We start from the raw sequence: 16,806 nt of genomic DNA on the forward strand, positions 1-16,806 counted from the left end.
TTTTTTTGAGACAGTCTTAAGCTGTACCCCTGGGTAGAGTGCCGTGGTGTCACAGCTCACAGCAACCTCAAACTCTTGGGCTTAAGCAATTCTCTTGCCTCAGCCTTTTAAGTAGCTGGCACTACAGGTGCCAACCACAATGCCCGGCTATTTTTTTTGTTGCAGTTGTCATTGTTGTTTTAGCTGGCCCGGCCAGGTTCGAACCCACCAGCCTTGGTGTGTGTAGCCAGCGCCTTACTCACCGAGCTCCAGGCGCTGCCTGACACATTTTTCTTGAGTGTTCATTTCACATCAGCAAGTGTGCTTGTGCCCATTACGCTCCCATCACGAGACGCTCAAGTGTGATCACGTGCAATCAGTAACAGAGACTCAACCTCCTCCTCATAAACCCCACTTGACTACAGATATTTATTTTTTATCTGCTTGTTAAATCTGATAATGGCACTAGAGTTGAGCACATATGACTCATACCCAGAGCATTTGTGAGTAAATAAGTCCTCCAGTCCAAATGCAATTTCCCCTTTGATAGTACAAACCATTCTGTTAGGTTCAGATTCACCCAAGGATATCCAGATTTCACATTCTACAGCAGATTGGCGGTGTATAACCTGCTACCCTCCAGGTCACATGGTAATCTTGTGAGGGCTCTTTTTAGAGACAAGTCTCACTTTGTCACCCTCGGTAGAATGCTGTGATGTCAGCTCACAGCCACCTCCAGTTCTTGGGATTAGTCAATTCTCTTGACTCAGCCTCCCAAGTAGCTGGGACCACAGGTGCCCACCATAATGCCCGGCTATTTTTTTGTTGTTGTTGTTGTACTTTGGCAGGGGCTGGGTTTGAACTCCTTGGAATGTGGGGCTGGTGCCCTACTCACCGAGCCACAGGCGCCGCCCCCAGTGAGGGCTCTTTTTGCTTATGTGTGATAGCACATGTGGTGGGGATAAGATGGACTCAGCCAAGCTGGGGCAGACAGGACACAGCTGGTCTGGTTGGTTTGGGTTCTAAGTCATGTTCACCCCCTATCTCCTGTTCACACTGTTTTATAAATTCAGCTCCCACCCAAAATATGCCCATCTTAAATAGTTTAGGAAGATTGATTTAAGAAATTCACTTTTCAGTTTTTTTTTTTTTAATTGTGTGGGATTCATTGAGGGTATAAAGAATTAGGTTATAGCGTTTGCATTTGTTAGGTAAAGTCCTTCTTATAATTGTGCCCTGCCCCCAAGAGGTGTAGAGGTGTACCACACACCATGACCCCCATCCCCCTCCCTCCTCCCCTCTCCCTCATACCCCTGCCCCCAACATTGAATTGATTTGAGTTTTTCTCTTGTGTGGGTATATATTAAACTGTCTACTGGCTTCACCTTAGAATTGAGTACATTGCATGATTCTTGCTTCTCCATTCTTGTGATGCTGTACTAAGAAGAATGTATTCCACCTCCATCCAGGTTAATACCAAAAAAAAAAAAGTCTCCATCTTTTTTAATGGCTGAACAGCATTCGGATCTGGCAATCTCATTCCTTGGCATCTACCCAGAATAAAGAAAAATCATTTTATCACAAGGACATTTGCACTAGAGTGTTTATCACAGCTCAATTTATAATCGCCAAGATGTGTAAACAGCCTAAATGCCCACCAACCCGGGAATCGGTTAATAAGCTGTGGTATATATATACCACGGAAGACTATTCAGGAAATTAACTTATAAATGGGAAATACTGTAATCTGTTGTCACTGATTTCTATCGATTATTATTTGCAATAGGACTTGGAGTGGTCTTTGCTTTGAACTTGTATGGATAAAACTGTGATTCTGGAAATGGAAGAACAGAACAGTCTTAGACAGCCCACTCTCACTGTTCTCTAGAATCCTGCCTTCTGACAAAGAAAGTATGACCTATGTCCCTCTCTGCATATTGAACGACAGATGGCTGGAAGATCTTCATCCCATAACAGGGGGCCAGGGTTTTTAGAGACAGTTTGATGGGCAGAGGATTAGGCAACCAGGGTCTGCCAATTAGCTGGTTTGGGGGATAAATCATCAGTCCCTTGGTGTGGGCTGCTGTCTGGGTGGGTCTGTTACTGGAATGTAGGAGGAGGAAGACATCTCTCAAAAACCACTCCAGGTTAAAGCAGCAAACGGAGGCAACTGTGAGTGTTGTCAAGCACAGGAGGGTCAGTGGAAATTCTCATTATTTTAGCTGAGGCTGTTTCTAGTTCTCACCTTGCACCTTCACCAATCTGTAAGTGGGTTTCCATTCCACAGCCAATTCTATCAATAATAATTTCACAGGCCGGGTGCGGTGTCTCACGCCTATAATCCCAGCACTGTGGGAGGCTGAGGAGGGAGAATTGCTGGAGCTCTGGAGTTTGAGACTCACCTGAGTGAGAGTGAGATCCCAACTCCTAAAAAAATGAAAAACCCAGCCAGGTGCTGCGGCAACTACTCGTAATCTCAGTGGCTTCCAGAGGCTGAAGCAGCAGGATGCCCACAGCCCGAGTCTAAGGTCGCCGTGAACTATGATACCACTGCACTCTGCTCAGGGCATAAGGTGGGACCCTGTCTCAACAATAACAACAACAATAATAATTTCACAGGATGTGAATATATGCTTAGAAGTGAAATCATAAAAAATTAACCCAAAGTCAAGCTAAGTTTGGTGAACACATCGAACCAAGGCAACTATTTTCCCCACATCCATCATCAAATCTCCAAAGCAAAGTCACAGTTACGTAAAGGGACCCTTAAGAGATTAAGGATCTTTCCACCTTGGAAGGGAGTGATGGTAGGCGTTACAGAAGGGGCTAAGGTGTGTCATCCTCAGCAGACATGCTGAAGCCCTAACCCCAGGACCTTACAATGTGACTTTATTTGGGAACAGAATCTTTATAAAGGTAATCAAGGTAAAATCAGACCATTAGGAGTAGGGTTGGTGGCCTGGCAGCAACATCTCTGGCAGCACCCAGACCAACATCCTCAAATGACAAAGCACACAGAACCCAAAAAACAGATTCTGTTCTTGAAGTAAGAATCCAAATAGATTTTGTAGCCAGTAAAGGAAAAGAGAAGGGCAAGTGAAGAAGGAGGGAAAAAACACCAGGACTTAAAAGGAAGCTGTAGAGGAAGATGAGACACACAGGAAGAGAAGGGACACCACCTCTTGGGGATCACTTAGGAGTAGAAAGTCTCTCTGCTGATTGACATAACCACCCAATGAGGAGTCACAGAAGCTTCCTCCACGGCTCTTAACTGAAAAAAAAACGGTACAGCCTGATCCATGCGTGAGTTGTGATGGGATACAGAGCATTGTTCTGCACCACAATCCATGTCACTCCATTCCAAGGTGCAGAGTTGCAGCTACACATCTGGTGGCTAAAAAGGCCACATTTCCTAGTCCCTGCAGGTAGAGAGGGTCATGGGAACAAGGTCTCACCAATGTGATGAGCTAGGGAGTGATGTCAGCATGATTCAGCTGTGGGATATAACCTGGAAGGTGGATGGATGGGCCTTGGGGTCCCAACTTCCTTTTCACCTCCTTCCTACTGAGATTGGTAGAGGAAAGGCTGAGATTTTTAGTGCCTGGGTGGGTGCAGAGCAACAACATGGCAGGAACCTGGGCTCCTGATTCAGCAGATTCCCACAGGGAAACTCACAGTAGCGCCTTTAGAAGAATAAGATATCCTGCCCTAAACCCCTGTCTGTGTTACAAAAATGCCATAGTCACCCCAGTGAATGGATATAATTCCTATTAAATTGTCAACATAGAACTAAATTCTTGTTACCAGACTCTCTTAATCTGAACACCCATCTTCTACAAGGCACTGCTGCTCAAGCCCTAACAAGTCCAGATGAGTCCACCTGCCGACATCTGGAGATTGTTTATTCACTTTCAAGGCTGCTGTTACAGAGAAATTGGGGAACTGGACTCCACATACGGGTCAAGGACCCAGGGTGCTCTGTGCACCCAGTGAAGTATAGACCAGCTATAAATCTAGCCTAGAGTAAAATGCTTTGAAGATATCACTACTTTCAGATAGGAAGATGTTGTGTAACACTCCCATGAGAAGGAATCTGACATTATACTATGATGAATAATGAATGGCATTGCTGATGTTAACTTTTACTGACAGAATACAAAAGTAACAAAGGGTAAGGGGAGGGAACAGCTCTTTGAGGAGATGTCCCCAGCTGCTCTCTGGAATTGCTGGCTTTTTTGTAAATAAAAGTGAAACTGCTCATCTCTCATCTACTTCTCCATTGATTGGCTTAGGTAACAGAGGATGAACTCCTTGGTCTGGCAACATTCCAACAAAATATTTAAAGAGGTTTATTCTGAGCCAATGTGAGTGGCTAAGGCATAGACAATAAAGTGTCAAAAGATCCTGAGAATTGGCTTGGCACCTGTGGCGCAAGTGGCTAAGGCGCCAGCCACATACACCTGAGCTGGCAAGTTCGAATCCAGCCTGGGCCAGCCAAACAACAATGATGGCTGCAACCAAAAAATAGCTGGGCACTGTGGTGGGTGCCTGTAGTCCCACCTACTTGGGAGGCAGAGGCGGGAAACTCGCTTGAGCCCAGGAGTTGGAGGTTGCTGTGAGCTGTGATGCCACAGCACTCTACCCAGGGGGACAGCTTGAGGTTCTGTCTCAAAAAAAAAAAAAAAGATCCTGAGAATTATGGGTCTAACGCTGGTTGATGTTTGGTTTCACAGATACAGGTAAAATCATAAGTCTGTCATACACCAGTTTGGCCCAGAAAGGTTGGAACTTCTCCAAGCAGAGGGCTTACAAACCACAAGTGTGTTTCAGAGATTCCTTAGTAGGTACTGGTTGAGAGAATTAAGGTTTGTCTAAAGATGTGGAGTTGGCAGGAAAAAAAATAAAATGCTTCAGTTAGGTAAGTGGTCTTCAACCTGTCATGAGTTATTCTACCAGAATCCAGCCAGAACGTAAGCCTCATATACTGGGTTTATTAAAAAACAAAATGTTTTCGGCAGCACCTATGGCTTGGTGAGTAGGGCATTGGCCCCATATACCGAGGGTTGCAGGTTTGAACCTGGCGCCGGCCAAACTCCAACAAAAAATAGCCGGGCGTTGTGGCAAGCACCTGTGGTCCCAGCTACTCAGGAGGCTCAGGCAAGAGAATTGCCTAAGCCCAAGAGCTGGAAGTTGCTGTGAGCTGTGACGCCACCACACTCTATCAAGGATGACAAAGTAAAACTCTGTCTCTAAAAAAAAAAAACAAAATATTTAATGAGACTTTGTGGTTTGTAAGTTGTTACTTACCAGGTCTTTTAGAAGGGAATATGAACAATATTAAAGAAAATGGCCCGGCGCCCGCAGCACAGTGGTTATAGCGCCAGCCACATACACCACGGCTGGTGCATTCAAACCCAGCCAGGGCCAGCCAAACAACAATGACAATGGCAACAAAAAAAATAGCCAGGCGTTGTGGTGGGCGCCTATAGTTCCAGCTACTCAGGAGGCTGAGGCATGAGAATCACTTAAGCCCAAGATTTTGAGGTTGCTGTGAGCTGTAACAGCATGGTACTCTATCCAGGACCACATAGTGAGACTCTGTCTCAAAAACAAACAAATGATTAAAGAAAAACAATCAGATTTCAGTCCTTAAAACGGTGGAGTATGCGCTGTAGGAGTCTAACTTAGCTATCAAAAGCGAAACTGTTTTAAAACTTAAATATAACCATCTCAAAAACTTTTAAAAAATAAAAGAATTGGGCAGATGATTAAAAAATAAATAGCTGGCTTGGTGCCTGTGGCTCAAGTGGCTAAGGCACCAGCCACATACACCTAAGGTGGCACGTTCGAATCCAGCCCGGGACCGCCAAAAAACAATGATGGCTGCAACCAAAAAATAGCTGGGCATTGTGGCGGGCGCCTGTGGGAGGCGCCCTCCATTGGGAGGCTGAGGCAGGAGATTGGCTTGAGCCCAGGAGTTGGAGGTTGCTGTGAGCTGCGATGCCACAGCACTCTACCCAGGGGGACAGCTTGAGGCTCTGTCTCAAAATAAATAAATAAATAAAATGAAACAAATAGCTATATACCGTCCACTGTCCCTCAAATTCAAAAACTGCTAGTTTTCTGTTTTGAAGCATTTTTCCTGCCTGTAACCTAAACTGCTGTTAAAACAGGTGTATTTGTTTTGAATCACCCACGGCAGCAGACACCACTTAGTCCAAATCGTGACTTTTTCTTTTTCTTTTCTTTTTTCTTTTCTTTTTTCATCCGATCTGAAATGATCATTAGGAACATGGCAGTGTACGGTTTGGGAAACTGGAAATAAAACCAGCTGAAATAGCGAGTTGCATTTTAACCCCCCAACACAACTTATTTTTCAGTAAAGTTTCCCGTCCCGTTAATCACAAAGCATTTACAACACTCTTTCTCCTTTGTCTTTTGAAATTTTGACCCAAGGCAACGTTCTGGTACAGACTAGTGGAAGAGACAAGTTCTGGCACGGGTAAACAATCCTCTCTGATTTCTGCCACGCTCTACGAGGCTGTGATTTATGCCTCCAGGAGAACGCTAATTTTCCAAGCCAGCAAATCAATCTTGGCAATTAACACTAATTACCGGCAGTGGTGTTTACATCAGGTGCGAGCCAAGAACCGAATCTTTCATACAAAATTAAAAGAAAAAGGAAAACGAAAAAAAAAAAAAAAGCAGTATGTCTTAAGTTCAAGTGGTCCTCAGATTTTAGCCTCTCAGCTCCCAAGAAGGTGAATGGCACCTCAGAGGGCCTGGACTGCAGCCCTAATTCTTAGACTTTTCAAATGTGACCAAATGCATTTCTACCAAACTCCCTGTCTATCTGACCCTGCTCACCCAACGCCTGTCCTTATCAAAGCTCCCCTCCTTCAGGGGTGTCCAACCTGCATAGCCTTATGCTGATAATGAGTAATGTTTTCTTTTTTTCTAGTTTGTAATATCGTGTTTCTCTGAAAATAAGACCTACCCCCCAAACAAGCCCCAACAGGATTTCTATGCATTTGTTAAATATAAGCCCTACCCCCATAATAAGACCTAGTGATGGGTGTGGCTATGCAGATTGATGGGTGTGGCTAGCAGATTGTGGGCGTGGCTATGCAGATATGCCCAGATATGCAGCGTATCTGCACAGCCACACCACGCATTTCGGGGCAGAGCAGTAATGAATACATTTTATCTGCCACAGCTCCTTTCTCTGAGCCATTCGCACTTGCACAGGTGCACAGGTGCTAACCACGGTTGCAGGCATTCTATTGCACACGTGCAAATGGCTAGGGGAAAGGAGTTCACACATCACTAGCACCAGCCCCAACAAGGTCGGTTCCCCCTGTGAGATTCCAGAAGAAGATGACTTAACTGTATTTGAATAAATGTAGATTGTTGTATTATACTTAATAAAAATAAGACATCCCCTGAAAATAAGCCCTAGTGTGTCTTCTTGAGGAAAAATAAACATAAGACAGTGTCTTATTTGGGGGGAAACATGGTACTTTCATCATGGCAACTGGAGGAAACTAATACATTGATATAGACACACATATCCATGCAATGCATTTTTCGGATAATAACAATCTTTAGCTTTCTTTACTAAATTAATATCTTATGCCAATGTTTGCAGTTACGGTTGTATAATTATTACGATTGGATAATAGATTCACAGATTTTTCTTTTCATATATTTGGATGATTGTGACGATTGCTTTTAATAACAATTTCAGGCTGTTATGGGTTTCCTTTCTTTCCACAAATCTCTTTATATCAAGGATATTAATCCTTTATCACTTATATACATGGGCAATTTTTTCTTCCCAGATTGTTATATATTCTTTAGAAATGTTTTTCCCCAAATAGGGTGTTAGGAAATTTTAATAGATTCGTATGGCTAAAAAAATAATGTTTTCTTTGACTAATGGACTAGGGACATAGCCTATCAATCCCCAGTCTTACCGGGGTTGGAAAGCGCTTTCCACTTTGGAAGCTACAGCGCCCTCTGCAGGACAGCTATGGCCCATGGGGCTGGGGCCAGGATATGAATCACCATGGTTTTCCAGAAGTTGTACACTTTTTGTAACCCTTGTGTAGCGTCAGATTCTGCAAATAAGTATCCATGAGCCTTGTTTTACTCATCGGTTTTTTGTTAAGTGTTTGTGTATTTAACATGTGGCCTGAGACAACGGTGCTTCTTCCAATGCGTGGCACCAAAGAAAAAACTTTGGATCACTGTGTGGTCTCATCACACTTTGGTAAACATTAAAAAAAGCAAGACGACAGAATGAGAGTCTAGTTGTTTGGCTTTACCGAGAAAAACTTAAACAAAGTACAAAAGCATGCCTAATTTGCTTGCCCGCACACCACACCTGTGTGCAATTACGTCTCACGAATGCTGAGGTTTCCTGGGATAGCATGAATACTTTTTTGCATATGATTACAGAAATGTCTGTCACATAGTAAATTGTAATCCTAGTAAAGTCGCTTATTTTGTTCAAAAAGACAAATCCTAATACAGGTATGTGTGGCCTGTCCTGATGTGGCTGAAGGACCGTGTCGTTGGTCCCGGTATGGCTCAGAGTTCATGAGCAGGGCTCAGAGAAGCCACAGGATTGGTTCTAATGTGGCTCCAACACTCCACACTGCTGGTTGTAATTAACTCGTAAACACAGGAGACTTCAGAATGAAAACCCACAGATGATTCCTGCCTCTGCGGGGATCCGCGGGGTCTTCCACGTGCATTCTAAAGTTCCTGCACAGGACAGCTCAGACCACAGATGATTCCCGGCTCTGCGGGGATCGTCGGGGTCCTCCGTGTGCATTCTAAAGTTCCTGCACAGGATAGCTCAGACCACAGATGATTCCCAGCTCTGCAGGGATCCTCGGGGTACTCTGTGTGCATTCTGAAGTTCCTGCACAGGACAGCTCAAACCACAGATGATTCCCGGCTCTGCGGGGATCCTCGGGGCACTCTGTGTGCATTCTGAAGTTCCTGCACAGGACAGGTCAAACCACAGATGATTCCTGCCTCTGCGGGGACCCTTGGGGCCCTCTGTGTGCATTCTAAAGTTCCTGCACAGGACAGCTCAGACCAGAAATGATTCCTGGCTCTGCGGGGATCCTCGGGGGCCTCCGTGTGCATTCTAAAGTTCCTGCTGAGGACAGCTCAGACCACAGACGATTCCTGGCTCTGCGGGGATCCTCAGGGGCCTCCGTGTGCATTCTGAAGTTCCTGCACAGGATAGCTCAGACCACAGATGATTCCCAGCTCTGTGGGGATCGTCAGGGCCCTCCCTGGCAATCAGCTCTTCTCCTGAACTATCTCAGAGCCATTGGTGTGGGTTGAGTCGACGTCTGTGGCTGGGGCTGGTGATTCTTTGCAGTGACAAATTTCCAGCCTCACTCTCTCCTCAGAGAAGCCCATTTTCTTGTGTTTAATATTCCACAGTGGTCTGAGTGTCCCAGAGACAAGCTGATACCAACCTCAAGCTATTTATTTCATCGCCTTTAAAGGCAGCAGCCATCCTGATCATGCATCTCTTTTCTGATGGAGATAGAAGAACTGGCTGAGGATTGATCCCTGAGCTCTGTGTGTGTGGGTGTGTAAGATAAAGGGACAGATGTCCGGGCAGACCCTACCCGGTGCAGGGCTTCCTCTGTGTCCAGCTCCCTGCATTACTCCCTGACGCCTGATAGTTTGAGGTTATAACCCTCATGTTATATCGGAGTGGACTTTAAGAAAAAAGGCTTGGAAAGAAGGAGACACTTGGACAAACCAGCACAGGGAACATTAGTTAAAACAGGATCTGAGTCTCTGCCACTTGGACCTCAAAGCCCCTGTGTCCACTTTGTAATCTGTATTGTGATGCTGTCTGGGACTGCCTTAGCAAGTGACCACATGGGCTGCTGGAAAATTACACATGTGTGTGGGTGCTGTCATAGTTCCTAGCGTCACAAATCTAATATCAAGGTGTCTCAGGGCCAGTCCCTACACAGGCCCCAGGGGAGGCTCTTTCCTGCCTCTCCCAGCTCCTGGGGGGCTCCAGGCATCCCTGGGCTTATGGCCATATCACTCCAGTCTCTGTCTCCATCTCCGTGTGGCTTCTCCTCTGGGTCTGTGTCTCCTCTGCTGTCTTCTAGGAGGACACCTGTCACTGGGTTTAGAACCCTCCTGAATCCAGGATGGTCTCATCTTAAGATGCCTCAACAATTACATCTGCAGAGACCCTATTGCCAATTACATTCTACTCAGAGGTTCTAGGTTGTAGAACATGGGCATATATTTTGGCGTCACCCTTTAACCCATTATGATGTATCCAGGTCCTTCTGGAGACCCCAGGGGAGGCTCCTTCCTGCCTCTCCCAGCTCCTGGGGGCTCCAGGTGTCCCTGGGCTTGTGGCCACATCACTCCAGTCTCTGCCTCCATCTCCACGAGGCTTCTCCTCTGTGTCTTTGTCTCCAGATTCTCCTCATCTTATAAAAACAGCCCTTATACGGCATTAAGGGGCCACACAAATAACTTTGTCTTCACTAAATCCCGTCTGCAAAGATTCTATTTCCACATAAGGTCTGGGGTTAGGACACAGATAAATCTCTCAACACATGACTTCCTGGCTCAGGAGTGAGGCTATCAAAGCCTTTTTGGTGTTTTTACAGCAATCACCGTTCTATACTATTAATTGCACATAATAAGATGTTTTCTCTCTTCTTTGTTCAAAGACTTTAATAAGGTTAAAGTCTGATCCATGAAAATGCTCCCTGGCATCCACGTTCTTTATAAGGCAGATATATTAATCATTCCTGCTGAGGGTGGTTATTCTGGCTATTACCTGCTTTTCATTATTTAAACCAGAGATTGCTTTGGTAGACCATGTGAAGCCGCCAGTAACTCCCAGAGTAACTGACAGGCTGTAAGCAGCAGGCCACGGAGGCGTGTCTGTGTGTGTGCGCTGAGCAGTGACACTGCCTCTGTGGAGCACACGTGCAAACTGTCCACCCCACTCTTTCCCTCACGCACTTAGATGTCTGTATGGCAGGTGCTCCTGGCTTGTGGAGCCCTGGGCCCCGCCTGAGTCTCCCTAGGACCCTGTACCCCCAGCACAGGGCCTGAGCCTCTCAGCCCACAGGGTGAGGACTGTTTCCAGCTCAGACAGGGGTCCCGAGTCAGGACAGGAAGGCTGTGGGTCCCATAGAGGGTCCTGAGGAGATGCCCCAAGCACAACACTCGGAAATGCCCCAGCCACCCTCCACACATCACAGCATGGGCCTGAGGCCACACAGCCGTTCCAAGGAGGCAGACACATGTTCACAAGTCCACATGCACACGCACATACACACACGTGCACAGACCCTGACGCAGATTCAGACATACGCGTGCGTCTACGCAAAGCACACACAAGTGCACAAATGTGCACTCACAGATCGCCACAAGTAAAGATTCAGACACACCATGTATGACACGTGTACACACAAACGCTCAGGCACAAACTCACCAGCACGTGCATACACATATCCACACGTGTGTGCATGCTCACGGGTCTACACACAAACACACTCACGCACCTGCAGGCACCCCCCCCCCCGTGCACTCAGCATGCACACCCCCTGCACAGTGTTCTCGTACTGTGCAAACTCAGCAGCACACTGGGAGACACACATTCCCACACTCTGCTGCACACACACTGCCCAGGCACACACACCATCAACCACTCTGGCACACTCATGGGTTCACACACATGCACAAACACACAAACACACAAGCACACAGCCAGGTTCCCATATACCCACCCGTGCGTGTGCATCCCACGAACACAGTCACACGTGCACACTGGCATGACCACACACACATGTGCACGGGTGTGCAGGGGACCATGGAGGAGCAGCCCCAGCCAGGCTCTGCTCTCTCTGAATGGCCCATCAGATGTTCAGCAAACACCCAGGTCTGGACAGCCCCGTCCTCCCAGAGACCTGCCCCATGTCCACCAGCCACAGACACGTCCGTCCCCTGCCACGTCCCCATGGTGGCCACCCCTTCACAGGGGAGCCCCAACAAGGCTCCACATCACATCATCACATAGCCCTTTGTAGAGGCGCTCATGCAGATAGGGGCTCAGTTTGTCTAAGCAGAAAGATGAATGTATTCTGGGAACCCCACAGGCCTCTTCTTAACTTCCAACTGACCCTCGCTGTGTAGGGACATCCTACCGTCATGGGCCCACAGGCCCTGTACCTCCTTTCAGGCCTCGAGGCCTGAGGGTGACCAGAGTGCCCTGCCCTGCTGGAAATTCCAGAGTCTGGTCCCCAAATCTGACCCCAAGACAGCCAAGCACCCAGGTCTCTCCAAGGGCAGTGCTAAGGCTTTGTAAGATCAGGGCTGTGTATCCACAGAGAAACAGAAACAGAAGTCCAATAGCTGTGGGTCTGAGTGTTCATCTTAGACCCCCCTTTGGGGGGATCTCCTGCATATCAGATATTTACATTACGATTCATAGCAGTAGAAAAATTACAGTTATGAAGTAGCAGCTAAAATAACGTTATGGGTGGGGGTCACCACAACATGAGGAACTGTATTAAAGGGTCGCAGCATGAGGAAGGTTGAGAACCACCGCCTTACAGAATCCCTAGGTGATGGTGTTGGGGGGGACCTTTAGGAGGTGATGTGGTCCTCAGCCACGTGGATGGGACTAGTGCCCTTACTAAAGGGACCCCAGAGAGCTCCGTCACCCCTTCCACCAAGTGAAAACTGGGAGATGGCACCATCTTTGAACCAGGAGCTGAGTCCCCACCACTCACAGCATTTGCCATGCCAAGATCTTTTTTTTTTCTTTTTTTTGTAGAGAAAGCATCTCATTTTGTCGCACTGGGTAGAGTGCTGTGGCGTCACAATTCACAGCAACCTCTAACTCCTGGGTTTAGGCGATTCTCCTGCCTCAAACTCCTGAGTAGCTGGTACCACAGGTGCCTGCCACAACACCTGGATATTTTTTTGTTGCAGTTTGGCCAAAGCTGGGCTCAAACCTGCCACCCTCGGTATACGGGGCTGGTGCCCTACTCTCTGAGCCACAGGTGCTGCCCACATGTGGAGATCTTAATATTCAGCCTCCAGGACAGTCAGCAATTAATGTCTATTGTTTATAAGCCTCAGTGTCCTTATAAAGGGACCCCAGTGAGCTCCCTCTCCACTTGCACCATGTGAAGACACAGTGAGAAGGTGCCATCTCTGAACCAGGAGCTGAGTCCCCACCACTCTGCCACTCCGGGATCTTCAGCCTCCAGAGCTGTGAGTGATACTGTTATTGATGAACCACATGTCTACAGCACTCGGCTACAGCAGCCCAAACACACGAAGGTTCCTATTCTCAGAGAGTGATCCCTGTTATCCTTCAGGGAGTTTCAGAAGGAATCCACCAAAGGGGTGCAGTGATTAGAAAACAGTGCTTTAAGGTCACCGAGAGTCACAGCAATGCCCCCCGCACATTCAGTGGGTCACATGTGCAATGCGGCAGAAAACAGAAAGCTTAAATATACCTGCTAATTCCCTACATTCGACTTTGGTGTTTCCCTATCCAAACAATAAGATAACACCATTGCCCAGAGCTAAGCTGTGCGACCACGGGTCACAAATGGTTGCTGATTGAGTCACTTTTGCCCAAGGCTTAAGTACTGTTCCAGCCAACGCAGGAGGCCAGTAACCTTCAACCCCTCAGACCCCTTTAAGGTCCCACATAGGGCACACCCCACCTGCTCTGAAGGTCGTCCATGTTCAGCTCGCCAACGTAGTGTGTGGCCGAGGACACGGTGAGCACCCTGGCACTGTGGCCGGGAGATCCAGATGCCTTCAGGGTGTCCAGGAGCAGGTTGGTGAGTAGGAAGTGCCCCAGGTAATTCACACCAATGTGTTCTTCAAATCCGTCCTGGGTCCTCCTTTCCGGAACCATCATGACCCCAGCTGGGAACACAAGGAGAATGTCAGGGAGGGTCAGACTGGGTGAGGAGGTGGAGAATTGGGACAGGTGGATTTCAGGGATGTGGACGCAGTCCTAGGTGCCCAGAGGGGACGGGTCCAGCCCAGGCATCATCTCGTCCTTCTGGGACTCGGTTTATTGCCTTGTGTACGGTGGGAGGTGCCTGGCCATCCCTGATGTCCCTTCCTGCTCTGAGTCTCTGCTCATCCGTGTCGTGACTTGGAGAGTAACAGCAAAACACACACAGGAGATAGAGGATGTTCTGAGTCACCCAAACTTGTGAACTTCAGAATTAACTTCAAGTACAAGGCTTCAAGTACACAGGGCTGTGTCTATGTGTGTGTGTCGATCAAACACAAGAATGCATTTGCAAATGTGAATGGTGCAGAAACACAGGAATATGTGGTAATGTACAATCCCAGGGCACGTCTGGGCTTGCAGTTCATGGGCACATTCAAATCTGTAAGTAGCCAAAAGAGTGTCCTTACTGCCGGACAAGGACAGTTGCTATGGCACTGCCCCCTGCACCGAGCATCCCATGGGTTCCTCGGGTGTCCTGTGAGAAATGGTGAACCGAGTATGGACACAGCCGAGCCTCCCCCCAGCCCTGGCCCAGCCGGATGAGTCACAATTTCATAAACAAAATCATCCCCGTACTCTCTGCTTCCCAGGCTCACAGTACGCCCCCTCCCCAGGAAAAGGAGTTAATTAGCTGTTCTTAAGTTCTTTCCACAAAGGTCTAACCTCAAACACATTCATGTAAGCAATATGCCGGCCCATGCTGACCCAGTCTTAAAGCAGGCCAGCTTGTCCAGATATCAGTGCACAGGTCTCTATGTGTCTGTGCTTACCTGACACATACATGCAGCTCTGTATTTATGTGAGTTAGGCATGCATATGGAATGCTGTGTGTTTGCACCTATGGGACAGGTATATATTCACTTGTGTACATGTATGTCTGTGCAGGTGTGCACTGGTATATTTGCATACATGCTTAATTGACTCAAATGTGTGCACTTACACACATGGTTCCACACAGACCTGTGTTCACATTCTTGAATATGCACGTGTATTTGGAAATGCACAGGGATTTGTATGCACAGTAACTACTGCATGCGTGTGTATAGGACTATGAATTTGCACATGAGCTGAGCTCAGAGTGCATGCATGTCTAGGCTCACTTTCATATGTTTCCATACGTGCCTTCATACACGTGGATGTTTCTGTTTGTAACTGCAAAAAAAAACCCAGGTAACTGCATATATGTGTACATCGATGTAAGCACACTGTTTGGAGCTACTTACAGATTTGAATGTGACCATGAACTGCAAGCCCAGACGTGCAATGGGATTGTGCATTACCACATATTCCTGTGTTTCTGCACCATTCACATTTGCAAATGCATTTTTTATGTAAGTGTTTGATTCACACACACACATAGACATAGCCCTGAGTACATGCTCGGATGCCTGTCTGTGTTTTCACACAGGTAGGCATTTGGATTCGTATACATGTATCTATTTGTATATGTGTGTGTATCTATTTGCATACTTGGATATCTATGTCTCTATATGTAACTATTTGTATACATAGGTATCTATCTCTGTATATGTATCTATTGGTATATCTATGTATCTCTATTTATATATTTATATGCAAATGTTTCTCTCTCTATATATATAAATTTATTTATATAGATTTAGACACAAATCTAAACCTATAGATATAGATACAAATATACCTATGTCCTTATTATGTACGTATTTATATATGTATCTATTTGTATACATAGGTATCTGTCTGTGTATATGTATCTATTTGTATGTATCTATTTGTATAATGTATCTCTCACTATATCTATTTATATTCAAATGTATTTGTCTATATTATGTACCTATTTGTATATGTATCTATTTGTATACAAATGTATCTATCTCTGCAAATGTATCTATTTGCAAACTGTGTTATCTTTCTCTCTATACATATCTATTTGTATATATATGTATCTATCTCTCTCTCTACTAATATGCAAATGTATCTATGTACCTATTTGTATATGTATTTATTTGTATACATATGTATTGATCTCTCTCTCTCTCTTTGTATATCTGTATTTATATACAAATGTATCTGTCTATATTATGTACCTATTTGTATATGTATCTATTTCTACACAGAGATATCTATCTCTGCATATGTATCTATTTGTACATGTGTATGTATCTATTTCTATATATGTAGGGTAGACATAAAGTTTATGTGCAATTTAAATAATAAACTACCCTGTATGTGTCTAGTTGTATATGTGTATGTATCTATTTACATATGTATATATCCATTTGCATACATATGTATCTATGTCTCTATTTCTATATGTGCCTATGTCTATTTATGTATATATATGTATCTATCTCTCTATAGAGATACATCTATTTATCTATGTATACATCTATACATCTATTTGTATATGTGTATGTATCGATTTGCAAACTTGTGTATGTATCTCTCTATACGTATCTGTTTGTATACACAGGTATCTATCTCTATGTCTATTTGGATACATATGTATCTCTCTCTACATATATCTACTTATATACAAATGTATCTATGTACCAATTTGCATATGTATCTATTTGTATACATATGTATCGATCTCTCTCTCTTTGTATATATATCTATTTATATACAAATGTATCTGTGTATATTATGTACCTATTTGTATATGTATCTATTTGTATCTCTGCATATGTATCTATTTGTATATGTGTATGTATCGATTTGCAAACCTGTGTATCTATCTCTCTATACGTATCTGTTTGTATACACAGGTATCTATCTCTGTATGT

General features: G+C 45.4%; 1 protein-coding gene across 1 annotated transcript in view; it reads right to left on the bottom strand.

Annotated features, from left to right (window-relative positions):
• DHRSX (dehydrogenase/reductase X-linked) overlaps positions 1 to 16,806 on the bottom strand; it is a 111,105-nt gene that overhangs the window by 22,806 nt on the left and 71,493 nt on the right. Inside the window, exon 5 of the mRNA XM_012807140.2 lies at positions 13,737 to 13,944. Coding sequence (XP_012662594.1) covers positions 13,737 to 13,944 — 208 coding nt within the window. The remainder of the gene's footprint in view (positions 1 to 13,736; positions 13,945 to 16,806) is intronic.

The sequence above is a fragment of the Otolemur garnettii genome, unplaced genomic scaffold (genome assembly GCF_000181295.1).
Source record: "Otolemur garnettii isolate 467f Iridium unplaced genomic scaffold, OtoGar3 scaffold00065, whole genome shotgun sequence".
NCBI classification, from domain to species: Eukaryota; Metazoa; Chordata; class Mammalia; order Primates; family Galagidae; genus Otolemur; species Otolemur garnettii.